The sequence below is a fragment of the Psittacula echo genome (genome assembly GCF_963264785.1).
Source record: "Psittacula echo genome assembly, contig: SCAFFOLD_176, whole genome shotgun sequence".
Lineage (NCBI taxonomy): Eukaryota > Metazoa > Chordata > Aves > Psittaciformes > Psittacidae > Psittacula > Psittacula echo.
Genome location: NW_027664187.1, coordinates 1 through 21370, shown reverse-complemented (window position 1 = coordinate 21370; position 21370 = coordinate 1). Strand labels below are relative to the sequence as shown.

The following is a 21370-nucleotide window of genomic DNA, read 5'->3' as shown; positions in this document are numbered from 1 at the left end:
TTCCCCGCGAGGTTTTTAGCGCCCGCCCCCCCCCCCGCGCCGGCTCAGCCAATCAGCCGGCGGCACCCGTACGTGACAGCAGCGCCGGCCAATCAGGCGCCCCGCGGGCTGAGCCCAATGAGGAGCGAGGCAGGCGCCGACGTCAGGCACGGCCCGCAACGGGGTCTCCCGACGCCCCCACGCGGGGCCGCGGGGTGGGGCGCAGCGCAGCCAATGGCGCCGCAGCCCCTCGGCGAGCCCGCCCCGCCCCTGAGCGACGTCCGCCTCCGCCAATCGCCTTCGCCGCCTCCTCCGCTCCCGGCCCCGCCCCGCCTTCCTCCCCGTCAGCCAATCCGCGCCGCGCCCGCTCAGACGGACACCAGCGGCAGCCAATCAGCCGCCGAGAGCGCTCTGATTGACGCCCCGCTCAGCCAATGGCCGCCGGGCGCGCGTCGCGGGCGGTGTGGAAGGTTCGCGAAGGCCGGCGGCCGAGGGGGAGGCTCTATGGCGACCGGGGCGAACGCCACGCCGCTGGGCAAGCTCCACCCGCCGCCGCCGCCGGGGCAGCCCGGCTTCCCGCTCCCGCCGCCCCCCGGCCTCGTCCTGCCCGGGCCCGGCTCCGGCCCGGCCCCCGCCGCGCTGCTCGGCCCCATGGCGGCCGCCGCGTACCCGTTCGCCGCGCTCCCGCCGCCGCCTCCTCCTCCGCCGCCGCCGCCGCCGCCGCCGCAGCCTCAGGCGCAGCAGCAGCCGCCGCCTCCCCCCCCTCCGCCGCCGCCGCCGGCGCAGCAGCAGCCGCCGGCGCAGCAACCGCAGGCGGCCTCCGCCCCGCAGCAGCAGCAGCAGCCGCCGGCCTCGGCCCCCGCCGCCCCGCAGCAGCCGCCGGCCCCCGGCGCCGCGCCCTACGGCCAGTACCGCTTCCCTTCGCCGCCGCCCGGGCACGACCCGCCCCAGGCCCCGCAGGCCGCAGCGGCCCCGCCGGCCGCGGCTCCCCCGCAGCAGCAGCAGCCGCAGCCCGGGGGCCCTCCGCAGGCCCCGGCAGCGGCCCCGGCCCAGCAGCGCCCGGATGAGAGCGGGCCCGGCGCGGGGGGGGGAGCAGGAGCGGGGCCGCAGAACGAAGCCGCCGCGCGGGCGGGCGCCGCGCACAAAGTGTCCCGGAGGTCAGGTACGGACCGGGGCGGAGGGGGGGGGGGGGGGTCAGGACCCAAAGCGGGCGAGAAGCGAAGGGGGTTCGGGGGGGGGGGGGGGGGGGCGATCGGGGCGGTCCCGGCTCTGTGGCCGTGGCCCATCCCGGGGGGGGGTTTTTCCTCCCTGCCTTCCCCGCAGACTTCCCGCGGAAGCGGAAGCGGAGCCGCTGGAACCAGGACTCGCTGGACCAGAAGACCGTGATCCCGGGGATGCCGACCGTGATCCCGCCGGGCCTCACCCGCGAGCAGGAGCGCGCCTACATCGGTAACGGCCCCGCGGCGGCCCCGCGCCCGGTCCCCCCCCCCCCCCCCCCCCTTTCGACCCGGGGTTACCGGAGCCCCGAGCAGCGGGAGGGGTCCCCGGGAGGGGTTTGGTGAGGTGAAAACAAGGGGGGTTGAGGTAAAAAGAGGAGGTTTGAGGTCAAAAGGGGGTGATTTGGGGTAAAAAGATGGATTTTGAGGCAAAAATGTAATGAAATGAGGGAAAAAGATGAGTTTTGAAGTAAAAACGTGATGTTTTGGGGTAAAAAGATGAGTTTTGAGGTAAAAATGTAATGAACTGAGGTAAAAAATGAGTTTTCAGGTAAAAAAATGAGTTTTGAGGTAAAAGCGTGATGTTTTGAGGTAAAAATGCCATGTTTTGAGGTAAAAATGCCATGTTTTGAGGTAAAAATGCCATGTTTTGAGGTAAAAATGCCATGTTTTGAGGTAAAAATGCCATGTTTTGAGGTAAAAACGTGATGTTTGTGGTAAAAGCCTGATAATTTGAGGGAAAAACGTGTTTTCCTGAGGTAATGATGTGACGTTTTGACGCAACCGGGTTGTTTTGCGAGGTTAAAAGGAATCCTAGGTTATAACGTGCATTTTGTGAAGTAAAACCGTGGTGGTTTGGTACGAAAACGTGGGCTTTGAGTCAAAAATGTGCTTTCATGAGGCAATAATGGTGGTATTGTGAGGTAAAAGCTTGCTTTATGAGGTAATAACGTGGTATTTGATGTAACAATGGGGGGTTATGAGGTAGAACTGAGGCCTTTGAGGCAGTAGTGCCTTTCCTGAGGTAACAGTGGGATGTTCTGAGCACGATGTGCTGTCATGAAGCAAAACCACGGTATTTGAAGGCAAAAAGGTGCCTTTTGAGTCAAAACCGTGACTTTACGAGGTAATAACCGGGTTTTTGGAGGTAAAAATGTGGGGTTTGAGTAAAAAGCGTGATTCCATGAGCTAATAATGTGGTATTTTGACGTTAAAACAGCGCTTTTTGAGGCAAAAGCGTTATTTTGTGAGCTAATAACACGTTTTGAGGTAATAATGTGTGTTTTGAGGTAATAATGTGTGTTTTGAGGTAATAATGTGCGTTTTGAGGTAATAATGTGCGTTTTGAGGTAATAATGTGCGTTTTGAGGTAATAATGTGCATTTTGAGGTCATAATGTGCATTTTGAGGTCATAATGTGCATTTTGAGATAATAAGAGCGTTTTTAACTGATTACTGATTAAAAATACTCATATTTTTGCTTGCAAAATATAAGTTATGTGGATTTTTAGGTGATTTTTGGAAGTAAGGCTTGGTTTTAGGCAATAACCACTGGTTTTGGGGGTAATAACCATGGTTTTGGGGTAATAACCATGGTTTTTGGGGTAATAACCATGTTTTTGGGGTAATAACCATGGGTTTGGGGTAATAACCATGGTTTTGGGTGTAATAACCATGGTTTTGGGTGTAATAACCATGGTTTTGGGTGTAATAACCATGGTTTTGGGTGTAATAACCACGTTTTTGGGGGTAATAACCGTGGTTTTGGGGTAATAACCATGGTTTTGGGGGTAATAACCATGGTTTTGGGGTAATAACCGTGGTTTTTGGGGTAATAACCATGTTTTTGGGGTAATAACCATGTTTTTGGGGTAATAACCATGGTTTTGGGGTAATAACCATGTTTTTGGGGTAATAACCACGTTTTGGGGGGTAATAACCATGTTTTTGGGGGTAATAACCACGTTTGTTCTGGGGTCAGAACCTGTTGCTTTGCCACCAATGCGGTTTTTAGGCTGATCAGCTACGATTTTGGGGCGAAACCGTCCGTTTTAGGTTAATCCTCCGTGTTTCGAAGGTCCCAGCGTGGGTTTTGAGGCGTTCCCGTCCCTTTTCGTAGCAAAAATCGGGGGTTTTGGGCAAGAACGTGGAGTTTTTCATGCAAGCGGGAGGGTTTACGGTAAAAAATGTGCTTTTTGGGGGGATTTGAGTGGGTTTTTCGGCCGTAACGCTCATTATTGCTGATAATAGCCGCTTGTTTTCATCACGACGCTTGGGTTTAGGTGAATAACATTGATTTTGAGGCCAACAACGGGGACTTTTGGGGCAGTAACGGTGGGTTCCAGGCCGATGGCACCAGGTTTAGGCTGCTCATGGCGGGGTTTGGAGACAATGCCTGCTTTTAGGCCAAGAACGCCGAGTTTTAGGTGAATAATGGTTGCGTTTAGGCTGATAATGTCTGGTTTTAGGCTGAAACCCCTTGTTTTTGGGAACAACATCTGAGTTTACCCTCGTGATCTTTAACCTTTTTGGTGATAATGCCTGGGTTTATGGCAATAATACCTCTTTTTTGGTGATAACGTTTGATTTTAGGCTGTTGATGCTTGATTTTTGCCTGTTAACGTTTGCTTTTAGGTTAATAACACTCAATTTTAGGGTATGAATGTCTGGTTTTGGACTACTAATGTTTGCCTTTAGGTCATTAATGTTTGATTTTAAGCTTAGAAAACCTGATTTTAGTCTATAAATGTTTGCTTTTAGGCTATAAACGTGTATTTTATGTTAATGTTTGCGTTTAGAGCGTTAATGGTTATGTTTAGATTATTAATCTGTTTTTTTAGGCTAATAATGTCTGATTTTAGGTTATTAAGGCTTATTTTTAAGCTAATAATGGTTCGTTATGGGTTATTAATGTTCATTTTTGGACTGTTAATGATTGGTTTTAGGCTAATACTTGATTTTACGTTCATAATACGTGATTTTAAACTGCTGATGCTTCTTTTGAGGCTATTAATGTTTACTTTTAGGTTAATTCTATGTGATTTTAGGCCTTTGATGTCTGATTTTAGGCTAACAACGCTTGTTTTTTTGCCATAAGGTCTGATTGTAGGCTGACAATGTACATTTTTGGTAACAATTGTTGGCTTCAGGGCAATAACGGCTGTTTCTTTGACACCAACGCCTATGTTTTGGGTGAGAACGTGCCGTTCCTGCTTAAAACGCCCGCGTATCGGGCAGCCAGGTGCCTCTCGCGCTTAGACTGTCAGGGTTTTGGGGTGAGAATGTCTTGTTTTGGCCAAACAATGTCCTTTTTTTGGTAACTCTGTCTTTTCTCCCACCCTTTTTTCTGTCCTAACCGGGTTTCTTCCAGTGCAACTGCAGATCGAAGACCTGACTCGCAAACTGCGCACGGGAGACCTGGGCATCCCCCCTAACCCTGAGGACAGGTTGGGACCCTTCACCTGACAGTAACCGTTCGCCTCCCCCCGCCCCCCCCCTTGCTCTTTTGGAGGCGCTTGCTGTGGTTTTGATCATTTCTTGTCGTTCCGATGATGATTTCCTAAAGGAGGCTCCACCCGGCCGGGGGCCGTACCCCGCGGTCAGGGCTCCCGCTCCGCTCTGCCCCGCCGCCCGCAGCCACGCCGGGGGTCCCCCCCGCACCCGCGTGGGCTCTGCCCTGCCCTGCCCTTCCCCTCAATTCGGTTCCATTGGGCTCCGGGAGGGCGAGTTCCGCTGTTTCCCTCCCCCAAAGAGGTCAAATTCCAGCTCCTCCCTTTGCCCTCGCTCCTTTCTCCACCCCATTTCCCCCCCCCTCCGCCCCTGTTTTCGAGCCACTTCTCTCCCCACGGCGGGGCACAGCGGGGGGGGCCCTCACCCCGCGGTACCGGCTGCTGAGCGGCCGCTAACGGAGCCGGTGGTGGTGGTGGGGAGGGCCGGGGTGGGGGGGTTGGATGGATGACGGAGGGGGGTGTAAAGGTCACCATCAGCCGCCCGGCGCTTGGATTTTGGGGTGAAATCCAGGAAAATCCACAATAACCCTGCCTTGCTCCTGCAGCGCGCCAGGGCCCGGCGCAACGTTAACCAACGGGGGCGTCGTTAGCGCTCAGGACCGGCGGTTGCGGGGGACGGGACGGGACGGGGACGAGTTGTGCTGAATTGCTCATTAACAAGCAGTGATTAGCTGACCTTTCGTTTCGCGTGTCCACAGTTCCCTTTAGGCCGCGAGGACGGTGCCGCCAACTGGCTTTAATGCAGAAAAGTCTCTTTTTCACCCCAAAACGGGTGCAGGTTTCCGATTGCCGCCCGGGAGACGTTCAGTTCTATTTTTAGTTTTGGATAATCTTTTCCCTTCTTGCAGCCTCGTCCTAAAAAAAAAAAAAAACAACCAACCAATTCTAAAAATTAACAATTCGGGGAGGTTTAAGGACAAAAAAACCACCAAAAAAGCCACAAACAGACCAAAAAACCCAACCAAAAGGTCCATAATTTCACCAGAGCTGCGGGATTGTGACTTTTTTTGCCGATATTCTCCTTTAATCGATGATAATTCTCATTTTTCATTCTCATTTTTAATCCTTTGTGAGTTTTCTCCCCCTTCAACCTTGACTCTTCCCTTCGTAGCTTTACCTGCTGCTGCCAAAAAGCAAATAAACCGACCCAAAAGCTTCACCCCCCCCCCCCCCTCCCAAAACCAAACCCCCCCAAAACCTGGAAGCTTTTCCTCTTAAAAAGCAGCGAAACGGGCAAACCGAGGCCTCAAAAACAGGCAGAAAGGGGCAAAACTCACCTGTAGGGAGGGGAAATGGGCAGAGATGGGGTTTACAGGAGTCTGGTTTGGGGGGGCTCTGCTGGCCCTTAATTGGGTGGTAATTAACACCCCCCCTAATTACCCCCCATTGGGGGCAGCCCCAGGGCTGACTGTGGCAGATGGGGGGATGTGGGGGGTGCAGCCCCCCCCCCATGGGGGGTGAGGGGCAGCGGGGTGACCCCCTGTGTCCCCCCCCAGGTCCCCGTCGCCGGAGCCCATCTACAACAGCGAGGGGAAGCGGCTGAACACGCGCGAGTTCCGCACGCGGAAGAAGCTGGAGGAGGAGCGGCACAACCTCATCACCGAGATGGTGGCCCTCAACCCCGACTTCAAGCCCCCCGCCGACTACAAGTGAGGGGGGGGGGGGGGGGCACGCATGCACGCTTTTGGGGGCTAATTCAGGCCATTTTGGGGTTTCGGTGATGGTTTCATGCTGTTCTCCTACCCCAGGCCGCCGGCGACGCGGGTGAGCGACAAGGTGATGATCCCGCAGGATGAATACCCCGAGATCAACTTCGTGGGGCTCCTCATCGGGCCCAGGTGGGTCTGTGCCCCCCCCCCCCCCACACACTTTGGCTGCTTAATGAAGGCAGGGTGCTGTTGCCCCCCAGCTCCTCACTTGTGAGACTGGGGGGTTGCAGTGGTTGGGTGGGTGCCACCCCCCAAAACTGGGGGGGGAGGATGTTCGTGATATGAGGTGCTTCATGAATGGGAGCAGGCACTTGGTGATGCTGGGCTTCTAATGGTGCTGGTGTTTGTCCCAAAGCTTTTGGGGGGGTTCTTAATGGTGCTGAGGTCAGGTTTGGAATGATACGGGAACCTCACTGCCTGCTTATTGCCCCGTTTGTGGGGTACCCCTGCCCTAATTTGGGTGGGTGACCCCCTTCCCCTGGATGGGGGGTACCCCCCTCAGTGTCTCCTAAATGGGGGGAGTCTTAATGACTCCTAATGACACCAAGCCACCATCCCCTTCCCAGTTCTCCCCCCTCACTGGGCCCTATGGCACCCACCCCAGCTAATCCTTTGGGGTCCCCCCCCCACGCCTCATTCCCCATGGGTGACCCCCCCGCCTCGGTGTCCCCGCAGAGGGAACACCCTGAAGAACATCGAGAAGGAATGCAACGCCAAGATCATGATCCGGGGCAAGGGCTCGGTGAAGGAGGGCAAGGTGGGCCGCAAGGACGGGCAGATGCTGCCGGGGGAGGACGAGCCCCTGCACGCCCTCGTCACCGCCAACACCATGGAGAACGTCAAGAAGGCGGTGGAGCAGGTACGGGCCGGGGGGGGGGAACGGTCCAAGCAAGGGGAAACCGCGGCTCCTCCGCTCCTGTTTGACCTTCATCCATCGCCACCCCTCAGATCCGGAACATCCTGAAGCAAGGCATCGAGACCCCCGAGGACCAGAACGACCTGAGGAAGATGCAGCTGCGGGAGCTGGCGCGGCTCAACGGGACGCTGCGGGAGGATGACAACCGGTCTGTGTTGGGGTGATACCCCCCTGGGCCCCAGATTTCCCCCCCTGGGCCCCAGGATTTCCCCCCCTGGGCCCCAGAATTCCCTCCCCGGGCCCCAGAATTCCCCCCCTGGGCCCCAGATTTCCCCCCCCGGGCCCCAGATTTCCCCCCCGGGCCCCAGATTTCCCCCCCGGGCCCCAGGATTCCCCCCCCGGGCCCCAGGATTCCCCCCCCGGGCCCCAGGATTCCCCCCCCGGGCCCCAGGATTCCCCCCCCGGGCCCCAGGATTCCCCCCCCGGGCCCCAGGATTCCCCCCCCGGGCCCCAGGATTCCCCCCCCGGGCCCCAGGATTCCCCCCCCGGGCCCCAGGATTCCCCCCCCGGGCCCCAGAATTTGCCCCCCGGGCCCCAGAATACCCCCGTGAACCCAAAAATAGCCCTACCTGGACCCCAAAATAACTGCCCTGCAGCACCTCTCTAGACCCCAAAATGCCCCCCCGACACCCTCAGCCCAAAGTATCCCTGCGGACCCTAAAGTAACCCCTCCTGCACCCCCAGCCAGCCCCCTGTACCCCGCTGCAGGCCAGACCAGCCCCCAGGACCCCAGAAATACCCCCTGCAACCCCAAATCGCCGCCCAGCCTGCCCTGAAATCCCCCCCTTGCAGCCCAGTGTCCCCATTGAGTCCACAATAACTTACAACAATCCAAAACACCCCTTCGCGGCCCAAAATAACCCCCCCAGCAGTGCAAAATACCCCGTGGACCCCCAGCCTAACCCCCCCCCCATCTGCCCCCCCCCCCTTGCAGCATCCTGCGGCCATGGCAGAGCACTGAGACCCGCAGCATCACCAACACCACCGTGTGCACCAAGTGCGGCGGCGCCGGCCACATCGCCTCCGACTGCAAATTTGCCAGGTACCGGCCCCCCAAAACCTCCTCGAGTCCGTGTCGTGTCCCCCCCCCCCCCCAAAACCCTCCCTGTAACATCCCCCCGGGGGGGGGCCACAACGGGCTCCCGCCTCCCTTAAAGGGTTCGGAGTTGAAGGAAGGGATGGAGCGGGAGCGCAAGGGGAAGGGGGGGAGCGGTCGGTGCCCCTCTGTGTTGCTTTGGGGGTGTTGCCCCTGTCTCAACTCACCTCCTTTGTCCCCCCCCCCTTTTGCCCCCCAGGCCCGGGGACCCGCAGTCAGCACAGGACAAGGCGCGCATGGACAAGGAGTACCTGTCACTGATGGCAGAGCTGGGGGAGGCCCCGGTCTCCGTGAGCTCCAACGCTGCCCACAACAACAGCCCCCTCTCCAGCAGCCACCGCGCTGCCAACCAGGCCAGCAGCCAGCCCCCCCCCGTGAGTACCCCCCCAACACCCCCCCAAAACCCCCCCTCAGAACCAGGGGGACATCGCTGACACCCCCCCCCCTTTTTGCTTTTCCCCCCCCCCATCCCAGAGCCGCCCGCCCTGGATGAACTCCACCCCATCGGAAAACCGCCCCTACCATGGGATGCACGGGGGGCCGGGGGGGCCCCACAGCTTCCCCCACCCCATGGCTGGCATGGGGGGGGGGCACGGGGCGCACCCCCTGCAGCACAACCCCAACGGGCCCCCGCCTTGGATGCAGCCCCATCATCCCCCTATGGGGCAGGGCCCCCACCCGCCTGGGCACCCGGGGCCCCACCACATGGGTAAGGACAATCCTGGATGGGGGGGGGGGGGGGGGTGGAATTTGGGGGGAAAAAGGGGGATTTTATGACAAACCCCCCCCCCAAATTGTGGTTTCTGTTCCCTCAAGATGAGCTGGGATGTTTTGGGGTGAAGAGGGCAGGATTTGGGGGCCAATTTTGGGGTGAAAAGTGGAGAGTTTGGCACCCCTCAGCCCTGAGAAGTGACGGTTTCTTCAGCCTCTCAAGATGGGAACTGGGGGGCGGTTTGGGGTAAAAGAGGGGTTTTTAGGGTCCCCCCCCAACGATCAGAACCTGGGGAGTGTTTCGGGGGGGGGCTGGGGGTATATATGGGATGGATTTTGGGGGTGAAGGGCGGGGGGGGATCTCCCCCTCGCTAAGGCGACGGTCTCTCATTCCCCCAAGATCAGTACCTGGGCAATGCGCCGGTGGGCTCTGGGGTCTATCGCCTGCACCAGGGAAAAGGTGGGTCCCCATCACCCCCCCCAACCCCATTCAAACACCCCCTTCACCCCCCCCAACTCCTCCATCCTCCCTCAAACCCCTTTAAACCCCCCCGAACCCCCTCTCAACCCCCCCAACCCCATTCAAACACCCCCTTCACCCTCCCCAACTCCTCCATCCTCCCTCAAACCCCTTTAAACTCCCCCGAACCCCCTCTCAACCCCCCCAACCCCATTCAAACACCCCCTTCACCCCCCCCAACTCCTCCATCCTCCTTTAAACCCCCCCGAACCCCCTCTCAACCCCCCCAAACCCCATTCAAACACCCCCTTCACCCCCCCCAACTCCTCCATCCTCCCTCAAACCCCTTTAAACCCCCCCGAACCCCCTCTCAACCCCCCCAACCCCATTCAAACACCCCCTTCACCCCCCCCAACTCCTCCATCCTCCTTTAAACCCCCCCGAACCCCCTCTCAACCCCCCCAACCCCATTCAAACACCCCCTTCACCCCCCCCAAACTTCTCCATCCTCTTTAAACTCCCCCGAACCCCCTCTCAACCCCCCCAAACCCCATTCAAACACCCCCTTCACCCCCCCCAAACTTCTCCATCCTCTTTAAACTCCCCCGAACCCCCTCTCAACCCCCCCAACCCCATTCAAACACCCCCTTCACCCCCCCCAACTCCTCCATCCTCCCTCAAACCCCTTTAAACCCCCCCGAACCCCCTCTCAACCCCCCCAACCCCTTCTCTAACCCCCCCCCCCCGCAGGTATGATGCCTCCGCCGCTGGGTATGCTGCCCCCGCCGCCCCCCCCGCCCGGTGGGCAGCCGCCGCCTCCCTCCGGCCCGCTCCCCCCCTGGCAGCAGCAGCCGCCGCCACCCCCCAGCAGCAGCAGCACCCCCTTGCCATGGCAGCAAAGTGAGTACCTATGGTTGGGGGGGGGGGGGGGGGGCATTAATTAACACTAATCAGTTAATTGCATCCCCCCTTGTACTTAATTCTCCCCCCCCCCGCGCAGATACGACGACCACCACGAGCGCTGGCAGCGGCTCCCTCCCGCCATGGCAGCAGCAGGGGGGGGCGGGGGGGGCGGCGGGGGGGGGGGCAGCTTCTTCGGGAGCCCCCCCACTCCCCGGCAGCCCCTCCATGGTGCCTTTGCCCCCCGGGGTGCAGCCCCCACTCCCCCCCGGGGCCCCTCCGCCCCCCCCGCCACCCCCTGGCTCCGGGGGCATGATGTACGCCCCCCCGCCCCCCCCGCCGCCCCCCCCCATGGACCCTTCTAACTTCGTCACCATGATGGGGATGGGGGTGCCTGCCATGCCCCCCTTCGGCATGCCCCCCGCGCCCCCCCCACCGCCCCCCCAGAACTGAGCAATACCACCGCGATGGGGGGGGCACGGGGACCACTCCACGCAGGGGAGATACCCCCCTGCCCCACCACTGTGGGCTCTTCCACCATGGGGACCCCCCCCCCTTCCACCAATGGGCTGTTCCACCGTAGAGACCCCCCCAGTGGACTGATCCATTGTGGGTCTCCCCCCTTCCCCCCCACCCCATCCCACCCATTCTGCATCGGGGACCACCACCACCATAGGGAGCCCCCCCCCCCCCCCCGCCGTGGACTCTTCCACCCCCCTAACCACCACCAATGGGCTGTTCCACTGAGGGAGGAGACCCCCCCCCATTCCTCCACTTTGGACTCTTCAACCATCAGGCCCCCCCCCCCCAAATCTGTGGACTGATCCATGCGGGGTTGGGGGGGGGGGAAGGAGGTGTTCTCTTTGCCTCTTCCACCACCGGGAGCCACCCCCCACCCCCTATGTGTGGACTGATCCATTGTAGTGGGTCCCACTCCTTCCATATAGGGGACCACCGCCACCGGGCTGCCCCCCCCCCCCCTTTTGTGAACTGGTTTAACCCCTGCAGCCCCACAGCAGGAGGGGGAACACCCCAAATCGGGGGGGGGGGGGGACACGGACACACAGTAAAACGGGGCTGCTTAGTGAAGGGGGGGGTCCAGTGTCCCCACCCCCCCTTATTCTGGGGTGTTCCCCCCCCCATTTCACCCCCTCTTAGAGTCCCCCCCCCATCCCCTTGCGCTTTTTTTGTGTATGAATAAATCCAGAGGGGGGCCCCCCCCGCCCCCATCCGCCCCCGTGTCCCCCTTTATTCCATGCGGGACCCCAAATTCCCAACACCACCCCCCCCCCGGGGTATTTCTGTTGTTCCCTTCCCCCACTCGGTCGAGTTTCCCCCCCCCCCCCATTGAAACCAAACCGGGGGTGCCCCCCTCACCCCCTGTGCCCGTCACTCACCGGCCCCCGAAATGTCGCGACCTTCAGCACGGCTCCGGTTACCGGGGGGGGGGGGGGAGCGTGGGAACCTGACCTGACCCCCCCCATTCCCTTGGCTTACAGGGGGAGGGCATTAGGACCCTGCGCCAAAGGGTGGGAGTGGTGCGCGGCAAGCTCCGCCCCCTCATGAATAATGAATGGAGAAGAACTGCGCATGCGCCTTGTGGGATGCTGCAGTTGGTGGGGGAGGCGTGGCCACCCGCAAACTCCGCCCCCTCATGAATAATGCACAGGGAACAATGTGGGGGGCGCTACAATCAGTGGTGGGGGCGTGGCCATCCGCAAGCTCCGCCCCATCATGGATTATTGACGTCAAGGAGGACCCGGTGCCACAAGCTCCGCCCCCTCATGAATAATGAACGGAGAACAGCATGGGTGCTCCTTGGGAGCTGCTGTAATCGCTGCTGGGGGCGTGGTCATCCACAAGCTCCGCCCCCTCATGCAGAATGAATGGAGGACACCATGGGGGCTGCCACAATCACTGGTGGGGGCGTGGTCAGCCACAAGCTCCGCCCCCTAATGCATAATTCACGTCGAGGAGTACCCGAAGAGGGGTCACAAGCTCCGCCCCCTCATGCAGTGGTGGGGGCGTGGTCAGACGCAAGCTCCGCCCCCTCAGGGATAACGAATAGAGAACAACGTGGGTGTCCCGGTGAGGGGCGGGGCCTGATTCACGCCCCGCCCCCTCATGAATAATAAACAGCGCTGGGTTCCCATTGGGACCCTGTGTTAAACGGAGGGAGGCTTTGGTGCTCCCCATGCTCCGCCCCCTCATGAATAATAAATAACTCGGGGTTCCCATTGGCAGGGAGGTTTTGGCGCTCCCCATGCTCCGCCCCCTCATGAATAATAAACAGCTCAGGGTTCCCATTGGCAGGGAGGTTTTGGCGCTCCCCATGCTCCGCCCCCTCATGAATAATAAACAGCTCAGGGTTCCCATTGGCAGGGAGGCTTTGGCGCTCCCCATGCTCCGCCCCCTCATGAATAATAAACAGCTCGGGGTTCCCATTGGCAGGGAGTTTCTGGCGTTCCCCATGCTCCGCCCCCTCATGAATAATAAACAGCTCAGGGTTCCCATTGGCAGGGAGTTTCCGGCGCTCCCCATGCTCCGCCCCCTCATGAATAATAAACAGCTCAGGGTTCCCATTGGGACCCTGTGTTAATGGTGGGGAGGTTTTGGCGCTCCCCATGCTCCGCCCCCTCATGAATAATAAATAACTCGGGGTTCCCATTGGCAGGGAGGTTTTGGCGCTCCCCATGCTCCGCCCCCTCATGAATAATAAACAGCTCAGGGTTCCCATTGGCAGGGAGGTTTTGGCGCTCCCCATGCTCCGCCCCCTCATGAATAATAAACAGCTCAGGGTTCCCATTGGCAGGGAGGCTTTGGCGCTCCCCATGCTCCGCCCCCTCATGAATAATAAACCGCTCAGGGTTCCCATTGGCAGGGAGTTTCTGGCGTTCCCCATGCTCCGCCCCCTCATGAATAATAAACAGCTCAGGGTTCCCATTGGGACCCTGTGTTAATGGTGGGGAGGTTTTGGCGCTCCCCATGCTCCGCCCCCTCATGAATAATAAATAACTCGGGGTTCCCATTGGCAGGGAGGTTTTGGCGCTCCCCATGCTCCGCCCCCTCATGAATAATAAACAGCTCAGGGTTCCCATTGGCAGGGAGTTTCCGGCGCTCCCCATGCTCCGCCCCCTCATGAATAATAAACAGCTCAGGGTTCCCATTGGGACCCTGTGTTAATGGTGGGGAGGTTTTGGCGCTCCCCATGCTCCGCCCCCTCATGAATAATTAACGACGATGCTTGACGAGCCCCGCCCCCCCATCGCTACCACCGCGGGCTCCGCGCGGGGGCGCTCTCACCACAGCTCAAGCTCCGCCCCCCCCCCCCCCCCCCCCCCCTTCCCCGCGCTTCCCGCCCCCTCATGCATATTCATGACCCCGCTGGCTCATAAACCCCCCCCCGGCACCGCCTCCCGCGCGGGAGCCCGGTCACCGGTCAGCGGTCACCATGTCCCGGCCGCTGAGCGACCAGGAGCGGCGGCGCCAGATCAGCGTGCGGGGCCTGGCGGGGCCCGAGAACGTGGGGGAGCTGAAGCGCAGCTTCAACCGGCACCTGCACTTCACCCTCGTCAAGGACCGCAACGTGGCCACCCCCAGGGACTATTACCAGGCCCTGGCGCACACCGTGCGCGACCACCTCGTGGGGCGCTGGCTGCGCACGCAGCAGTACTACTATGAGAGGGACCCCAAGGTGCGGGCAGCGGGGGGGGGCACTTGGGGGGGGGGGGCACTTTGGGGGGGGACTATGGGGGGGCGCTATGGGGGGCGCTATGGGGGGCGCTATGGGGGCACTATGGGGGGCGCTATGGGGGCACTATGGGGGGCGCTATGGGGGGCGCTATGGGGGGCGCTATGGGGGGCGCTATGGGGGCACTATGGGGGGCGCTATGGGGGGCGCTATGGGGGGGCGCTATGGGGGGCGCTATGGGGGGGGCGCTATGGGGGGCACTATGGGGGCACTATGGGGGGGCACTATGGGGGGGGCGCTATGGGGGGCGCTATGGGGGGCGCTATGGGGGGCGCTATGGGGGGCGCTATGGGGGCACTATGGGGGGCGCTATGGGGGGCGCTATGGGGGGCGCTATGGGGGGCGCTATGGGGGGGCGCTATGGGGGGCACTATGGGGGGGCGCTATGGGGGGGCACTATGGGGGGCGCTATGGGGGGCGCTATGGGGGGCACTATGGGGGCACTATGGGGGGCACTATGGGGGGCGCTATGGGGGGCACTATGGGGGGCACTATGGGGGGCGCTATGGGGGGCGCTATGGGGGGCGCTATGCGGGGGTCACTTTGGGGGTGCAGTTTGGGGGGGGGACTATGGGGGGGGCACTTTGGGGGTGCTGGTTTGGGGGTGCACAATGAGGGGTGCAGTTTATGGGGGGTGCAGTTTATGGGGGGTGCAGTTTATGGAGGGTGCAGTTTATGGGGGTGCAGTTTATGGGGGGTGCAGTTTATGGGGTGCAGTTTATGGGGTGCAGTTTATGGGGGGTGCAGTTTATGGGGGGTGCAGTTTATGGGGTGCAGTTTATGGGGTGCAGTTTATGGGGGGTGCAGTTTATGGGGGGTGCAGTTTATGGGGTGCAGTTTATGGGGTGCAGTTTATGGGGGGTGCAGTTTATGGGGTGCAGTTTATGGGGTGCAGTTTATGGGGGGTGCAGTTTATGGGGTGCAGTTTATGGGGTGCAGTTTATGGGGGGTGCAGTTTATGGGGGGTGCAGTTTATGGGGTGCAGTTTATGGGGGGTGCAGTTTATGGGGTGCAGTTTATGGGGTGCAGTTTATGGGGGGTGCAGTTTATGGGGTGCAGTTTATGGGGTGCAGTTTATGGGGGGTGCAGTTTATGGGGGGTGCAGTTTATGGGGGTGCAGTTTATGGGGGGTGCAGTTTATGGGGTGCAGTTTATGGGGTGCAGTTTATGGGGGGTGCAGTTTATGGGGGTGCAGTTTATGGGGGTGCAGTTTATGGGGGGTGCAGTTTTATGGGGTGCAGTTTATGGGGGGTGCAGTTTATGGGGTGCAGTTTATGGGGGGTGCAGTTTATGGGGGGTGCAGTTTATGGGGGTGCAGTTTATGGGGGGTGCAGTTTATGGGGTGCAGTTTATGGGGGTGCAGTTTATGGGGGGTGCAGTTTATGGGGGGTGCAGTTTATGGGGGTGCAGTTTATGGGGGTGCAGTTTATGGGGTCAGTTTATGGGGGGTGCAGTTTATGGGGGGTGCAGTTTATGGGGGTGCAGTTTATGGGGTGCAGTTTATGGGGGGTGCAGTTTATGGGGTGCAGTTTATGGGGGTGCAGTTTATGGGGGTGCAGTTTATGGGGGTGCAGTTTATGGGGTGCAGTTTATGGGGGGTGCAGTTTATGGGGGGTGCAGTTTATGGGGGTGCAGTTTATGGGGGTGCAGTTTATGGGGTGCAGTTTATGGGGGGTGCAGTTTATGGGGTGCAGTTTATGGGGGGTGCAGTTTATGGGGGTGCAGTTTATGGGGGGTGCGGTTTATGAGGGGTGCGGTTTATGGGGGTGCAGTTTATGGGGGGTGCAGTTTATGGGGTGCAGTTTATGGGGGTGCAGTTTATGAGGGGTGCAGTTTATGGGGGGCAGTTTTGGGGGGTGCAGTTTATGGGGGTGCAGTTTATGGGGGTGCAGTTTATGGGGTGGGGGTGCAGTTTATGGGGGTGCAGTTTATGGGGGTGCAGTTTATGGGGTGCAGTTTATGGGGGGTGCAGTTTATGGGGGTGCAGTTTATGGGTGCAGTTTATGGGGGGTGCAGTTTATGGGGGGTGCAGTTTATGGGGTGCAGTTTATGGGGGGTGCAGTTTATGAGGGGTGCAGTTTATGGGGGGTGCAGTTTATGGGGGTGCAGTTTATGGGGTGCAGTTTATGGGGGGTGCAGTTTATGGGGGTGCAGTTTATGGGGGTGCAGTTTATGGGGGGTGCAGTTTATGGGGTGCAGTTTATGGGGGGTGCAGTTTATGGGGGTGCAGTTTATGGGGTGCAGTTTATGGGGGGTGCAGTTTATGGGGGTGCAGTTTATGGGGGTGCAGTTTATGGGGTGCAGTTTATGCGGGTGCAGTTTATGGGGGGTGCAGTTTATGGGGGTGCAGTTTATGGGGGTGCAGTTTATGGGGTGCAGTTTATGGGGGGTGCAGTTTATGGGGGTGCAGTTTATGGGGGGTGCAGTTTATGGGGGGTGCAGTTTATGGGGTGCAGTTTATGGGGGTGCAGTTTATGGGGTGCAGTTTATGGGGGGTGCAGTTTATGGGGTGCAGTTTATGCGGGTGCAGTTTATGGGGGGTGCAGTTTATGGGGGTGCAGTTTATGGGGTGCAGTTTATGGGGTGCAGTTTATGGGGGGTGCAGTTTATGGGGGTGCAGTTTATGGGGGGTGCAGTTTATGGGGGGTGCAGTTTATGGGGTGCAGTTTATGGGGTGCAGTTTATGGGGGTGCAGTTTATGGGGTGCAGTTTATGGGGGGTGCAGTTTATGGGGTGCAGTTTATGGGGTGCAGTTTATGGGGGGTGCAGTTTATGGGGGTGCAGTTTATGGGGTGCAGTTTATGGGGGGTGCAGTTTATGGGGTGCAGTTTATGGGGTGCAGTTTATGGGGGTGCAGTTTATGGGGGGTGCAGTTTATGGGGGGTGCAGTTTATGGGGGTGCAGTTTATGGGGGTGCAGTTTATGGGGGGTGCAGTTTATGGGGGTGCAGTTTATGGGGTGCAGTTTATGGGGGGTGCAGTTTATGGGGTGCAGTTTTATGGGGTGCAGTTTATGGGGGGTGCAGTTTATGGGTGCAGTTTATGGGTGCAGTTTATGGGGGTGCAGTTTATGGGGTGCAGTTTATGGGGTGCAGTTTATGGGGGGTGCAGTTTATGGGGGTGCAGTTTATGGGGGTGCAGTTTATGGGGGGTGCAGTTTATGGGGGGTGCAGTTTATGGGGTGCAGTTTATGGGGTGCAGTTTATGGGGGGTGCAGTTTATGGGGGTGCAGTTTATGGGGTGCAGTTTATGGGGGTGCAGTTTATGGGGGTGCAGTTTATGGGGTGCAGTTTATGGGGTGCAGTTTATGGGGTGCAGTTTATGGGGGTGCAGTTTATGGGGGTGCAGTTTATGGGGGTGCAGTTTATGGGGTGCAGTTTATGGGGGTGCAGTTTATGAGGTGCAGTTTATGGGGGGGTCGCGGCCCCCCCCCCCCGCGTTATTTTTACCCTGACCTTTGCCGCTGCCATTTAATCCGGTCACTGCGGGGGGGGGGAGCGGCGGGGCCGGGGGAAGGGGGGGGTTTGGGGGGGTTTAGGGGGGGTTTAGGGGGGGTTTAGGGGGGTTAAAGGGGGGGTCCTTGCCCCCCGGTGACCCCGGTGCCCCCCCCGCCCCCCCCCAGCGCATTTATTACCTCTCGCTGGAGTTCTACATGGGGCGGACGCTGCAGAACACGATGGTGAACCTGGGGCTGCAGAGCGGCTGCGATGAGGCCTTGTACCAGGTACCGGGGGGTGGGGGGGGGGGGGGGGGTGGGGGGGGGGGGGGTATGGGGGGTATGGGGGGTATGGGGGATATGGGGGGTATGGGGGATATGGGGGGTATGGGGGGTATGGGGGGTGTGGGGGATATGGGGGGTGTGGGGGGTGTGGGGGATATGGGGGATGTGGGGGGTATGGGGGGTGTGGGGGGTGTGGGGGGTATGGGGGGTATGGGGGGTGTGGGGGATGTGGGGGGTATGGGGGGTATGGGGGGTGTGGGGGGTATGGGGGATATGGGGGGTATGGGGGGTATGGGGGGTGTGGGGGGTGTGGGGGGTATGGGGGGTGTGGGGGGTATGGGGGATATGGGGGGTATGGGGGGTGTGGGGGGTGTGGGGGGTATGGGGGGTGTGGGGGGTGTGGGGGTATGGGGGGTATGGGGGTGTGGGGGGTATGGGGGATATGGGGGGTATGGGGGGTATGGGGGGTGTGGGGGGTGTGGGGGGGTATGGGGGGTGTGGGGGGTGTGGGGGGTGTGGGGGATATGGGGGATGTGGGGGGTGTGGGGGGTATGGGGGGTATGGAAGCTATGGGGGATATGGGGGGTGTGGGGGGTGTGGGGGATATGGGGGGTGTGGGGGGTGTGGGGGGTGTGGGGGATATGGAAGCTATGGGGGATATGGGGGGTGTGGGGGGTATGGGGGATGTGGGGGTGTGGGGGATATGGGGGATGTGGGGGGTGTGGGGGGTATGGGGGGTATGGAAGCTATGGGGGATATGGGGGGTGTGGGGGGTGTGGGGGATATGGGGGGTGTGGGGGGTATGGGGGATATGGGGGGTATGGGGGGTGTGGGGGGTGTGGGGGGTGTGGGGGGTATGGGGGATATGGGGGATATGGGGGGTGTGGGGGGTGTGGGGGGTGTGGGGGATATGGGGGGGTGTGGGGGGTGTGGGGCCGTGTGGGGGTGGGGTCATGCAGGGGACAAATGGGGGACCCAAGAGGATGTGGGGGGTGAGTAAAGGGCGCGGGGGGGCAGGGACCCAGGGGGAATGGGGGGGGGTCATGGGGGGATGGGGTGCCCCCAGACCCCTCCAACCCCCCCCCCCCCCCCGCAGCTGGGGCTGGACATGGAGGAGCTGCAGGAGATCGAGGAGGACGCGGGGCTGGGCAATGGCGGCCTGGGGAGGCTGGCGGGTGAGACCCCACTGAGCCCATAGAGACCCATAGAGACCCATTGGGACCCATAGAGACCCATTGAGACCCCATTGGGAACCCATAGAGACCCATTGGGACCCATAGAGACCCATTGAGCCCCATTGAGCCCCATTGGGACCCATTGAGACCCATTGGGACCCATAGAGACCCATTGAGCCCCATTGAGCCCCATTGAGCCCCATAGAGACCCATTGGGACCCATTGACCCCCATTGAGCCCCATTGAGCCCCATTGAGCCCCATTGAGCCCCATAGAGACCATAGAGACCCATTGGAACCCCATTGAGCCCCATTGAGCCCCATAGAGACCCATTGGGATCCATTGGGACCCATAGAGACCCATTGGGACCCCATTGATCCCCATTGAGCCCCATAGAGACCCATTGGGACCCCCATTGAGCCCCATTGAGCCCCATTGAGCCCCATTGACCCCTATTGAGAACCATTGAGCCCCATTGATCCCCATTGAGCCCCATTGACCCCCATTGAGCCCCATTGAGCTCCATTGAGACCCCATTGAGCCCCATTGATCCCCACTGAGACCCATTGAGCCCCATTGAGCCCCATTGACCCCATTGAGCCCCATTGACCCCCATTGATACCCATTGAACCCCATTGATCCCATTGAGCCCCATTGACCCCCATTGATCCCCATTGAGCCCCATTGACCCCCATTGAGCCCATTGTGACCCCATTGATCCCATTGAGCCCCATTGAGCCCCATTGATACCCATTGAACCCCATTGACCCCATTGAGCCCCATTGACCCCCATTGACCCCCATTGAGCCCCATTGACCCCCATTGAGACCCCATTGAACCCCATTGATCCCCATTGATCCCCATTGATCCCCATTGAGCCCCATTGAGCCCCCATTGACCCCCATTGATCCCCATTGAGCCCCATTGAGCCCTATTGAGCCCCATTGAGCCCCATTGACCCCCATTGAGCCCATTGTGACCCCATTGATCCCATTGAGCCCCATTGAGCCCCGTTGACCCCATTGAGCCCCATTGAGCCCCATTGAGCCCCATTGACCCCCATTGAGCCCCATTGAACCCCATTGATCCCCATTGAGCCCCATTGATCCCATTGAGACCCATTGAGCTCCATTGACACCCATTGAGACCCCATTGATCCCCATTGACCCCCATTGAGCCCCATTGATCCCCATTGAGCCCCATTGAGCCCTATTGACCCCCATTGACCCCCATTGAGCCCCATTGATCCCCATTGAACCCTATTGACCCCATTGATCCCCATTGAGCCCCATTGACCCCCATTGAGCCCCATTGAACCCCATTGATCCCCATTGAGCCCCATTGATCCCATTGAGCCCCATTGAGCTCCATTGACCCCCATTGAGACCCCATTGATCCCCATTGACCCCCATTGAGCCCATTGATCCCCATTGAGCCCCATTGAGCCCTGTTGACCCTCATTGAGCCCCATTGAGCCCCATTGACCCCCATTGAGACCCCATTGATCCCCATTGACCCCCATTGAGCCCCATTGATCCCCATTGAGCCCCATTGAGCCCTGTTGACCCTCATTGAGCCCCATTGAGCCCCATTGAGCCCCATTGAGCCCCATTGCCCCCATTGAGCCCCATTGAGCCCCATTGAGCCCCATTGCCCTCATTGATCCCATTAATCCCATTGACCCCCATTGTTCCCAATTTATCCCCTTTGCCCCCCACTGATCCCCATTCCCCCCATTGCTCCCCATGGCCCTCCATTGCTCCCATTGCCCCCCATTGATCCCATTGCCCCCCTTGCCCCCCATTGATCCCCAGTGCCCCCAGTGCCTCCCGTGCCCCCCATTGATCCCCATTGATCCCATTTCTCCCATTGCCCCCCACTGATCCCCATTGATCTCCATTGCCCCCCATTGATCCCCATTGATCCCATTTCTCCCATTGCCCCCCATTGATCCCATTGCACCCCATTGATTCCCATTGATCCCATTGCCCGCCATTGCCCCCCACTGATCCCATTGCGCCCCACTGATCCCATTGCGCCCCACTGATCTCATTGCCCCCATTGATCCCATTGCACCCCATTGATCCCCATTGCTCCAACTGCCCCCCATTGTCCACCATTGTCCTCATAGCCCCCATTGCCCCTCTTTCCCCCATTGCCTCCATTATCCCATTGTCCCCATTACCTCCGCTATCCCCCCTATCCCCATTCCCCCCTATCCCATTCC

At 59.8% G+C, this 21370-nt stretch overlaps 1 protein-coding gene, 1 long non-coding RNA gene and 1 pseudogene across 5 annotated transcripts; all 3 read left to right on the top strand.

The window, feature by feature from the left end:
* The first annotated feature begins 198 nt into the window (after nt 1-198).
* SF1 (splicing factor 1) lies at nt 199-11669 on the top strand. Of its 2 annotated transcripts, none has more exons than XM_080639943.1 (13): nt 199-1141; nt 1303-1428; nt 4567-4642; nt 6202-6354; nt 6454-6543; nt 7090-7273; nt 7363-7478; nt 8265-8372; nt 8626-8800; nt 8901-9135; nt 9543-9597; nt 10348-10497; nt 10598-11669. In XM_080639943.1, exons 1-13 carry the CDS (start codon nt 214-216, stop codon nt 10860-10862), a joined length of 2661 nt encoding a protein of 886 aa, XP_080496069.1. In that variant the 5' UTR covers nt 199-213; the 3' UTR covers nt 10863-11669. The 2 variants fall into 2 exon arrangements, with proteins under 2 accessions (XP_080496069.1, XP_080496068.1); XM_080639942.1 differs by having other exon boundaries at nt 9538-9597; nt 10598-11664.
* Nucleotides 1441-4560, top strand: LOC308232713. Of its 2 annotated transcripts, none has more exons than XR_013958863.1 (3): nt 1441-2465; nt 2546-2565; nt 2606-4560. It is a non-coding gene; the product is annotated as an uncharacterized lncRNA (long non-coding RNA). The 2 variants fall into 2 exon arrangements; XR_013958864.1 differs by lacking the exon at nt 2546-2565 and adding an exon at nt 2506-2525.
* A 2263-nt stretch (nt 11670-13932) lies between the features above and the next one.
* LOC308232714 (glycogen phosphorylase, muscle form pseudogene) lies at nt 13933-19143 on the top strand (annotated as a pseudogene). The gene is made up of 3 exons (XR_013958978.1): nt 13933-14191; nt 17870-17971; nt 19065-19143. The product of XR_013958978.1 is annotated as a glycogen phosphorylase, muscle form pseudogene (transcript).
* Nucleotides 19144-21370: the final 2227 nt, after the last annotated feature.

What these genes read in the sequence shown, in the direction of transcription:
- SF1 (XM_080639942.1), top strand. Translation starts at nt 214, where the DNA reads ATGGCGCCGCAGCCCCTCGGCGAGCCCGCCCCGCCCCTGAGCGACGTC. An exon ending in AAGCCCCCCGCCGACTACAA is followed by an intron (nt 6,355 to 6,453) that starts GTGAGGGGGGGG and finishes CTCCTACCCCAG; the next exon opens with GCCGCCGGCGACGCGGGTGA. An exon ending in CCCGGGGCCCCACCACATGG is followed by an intron (nt 9,136 to 9,537) that starts GTAAGGACAATC and finishes CATTCCCCCAAG; the next exon opens with ATCAGTACCTGGGCAATGCG.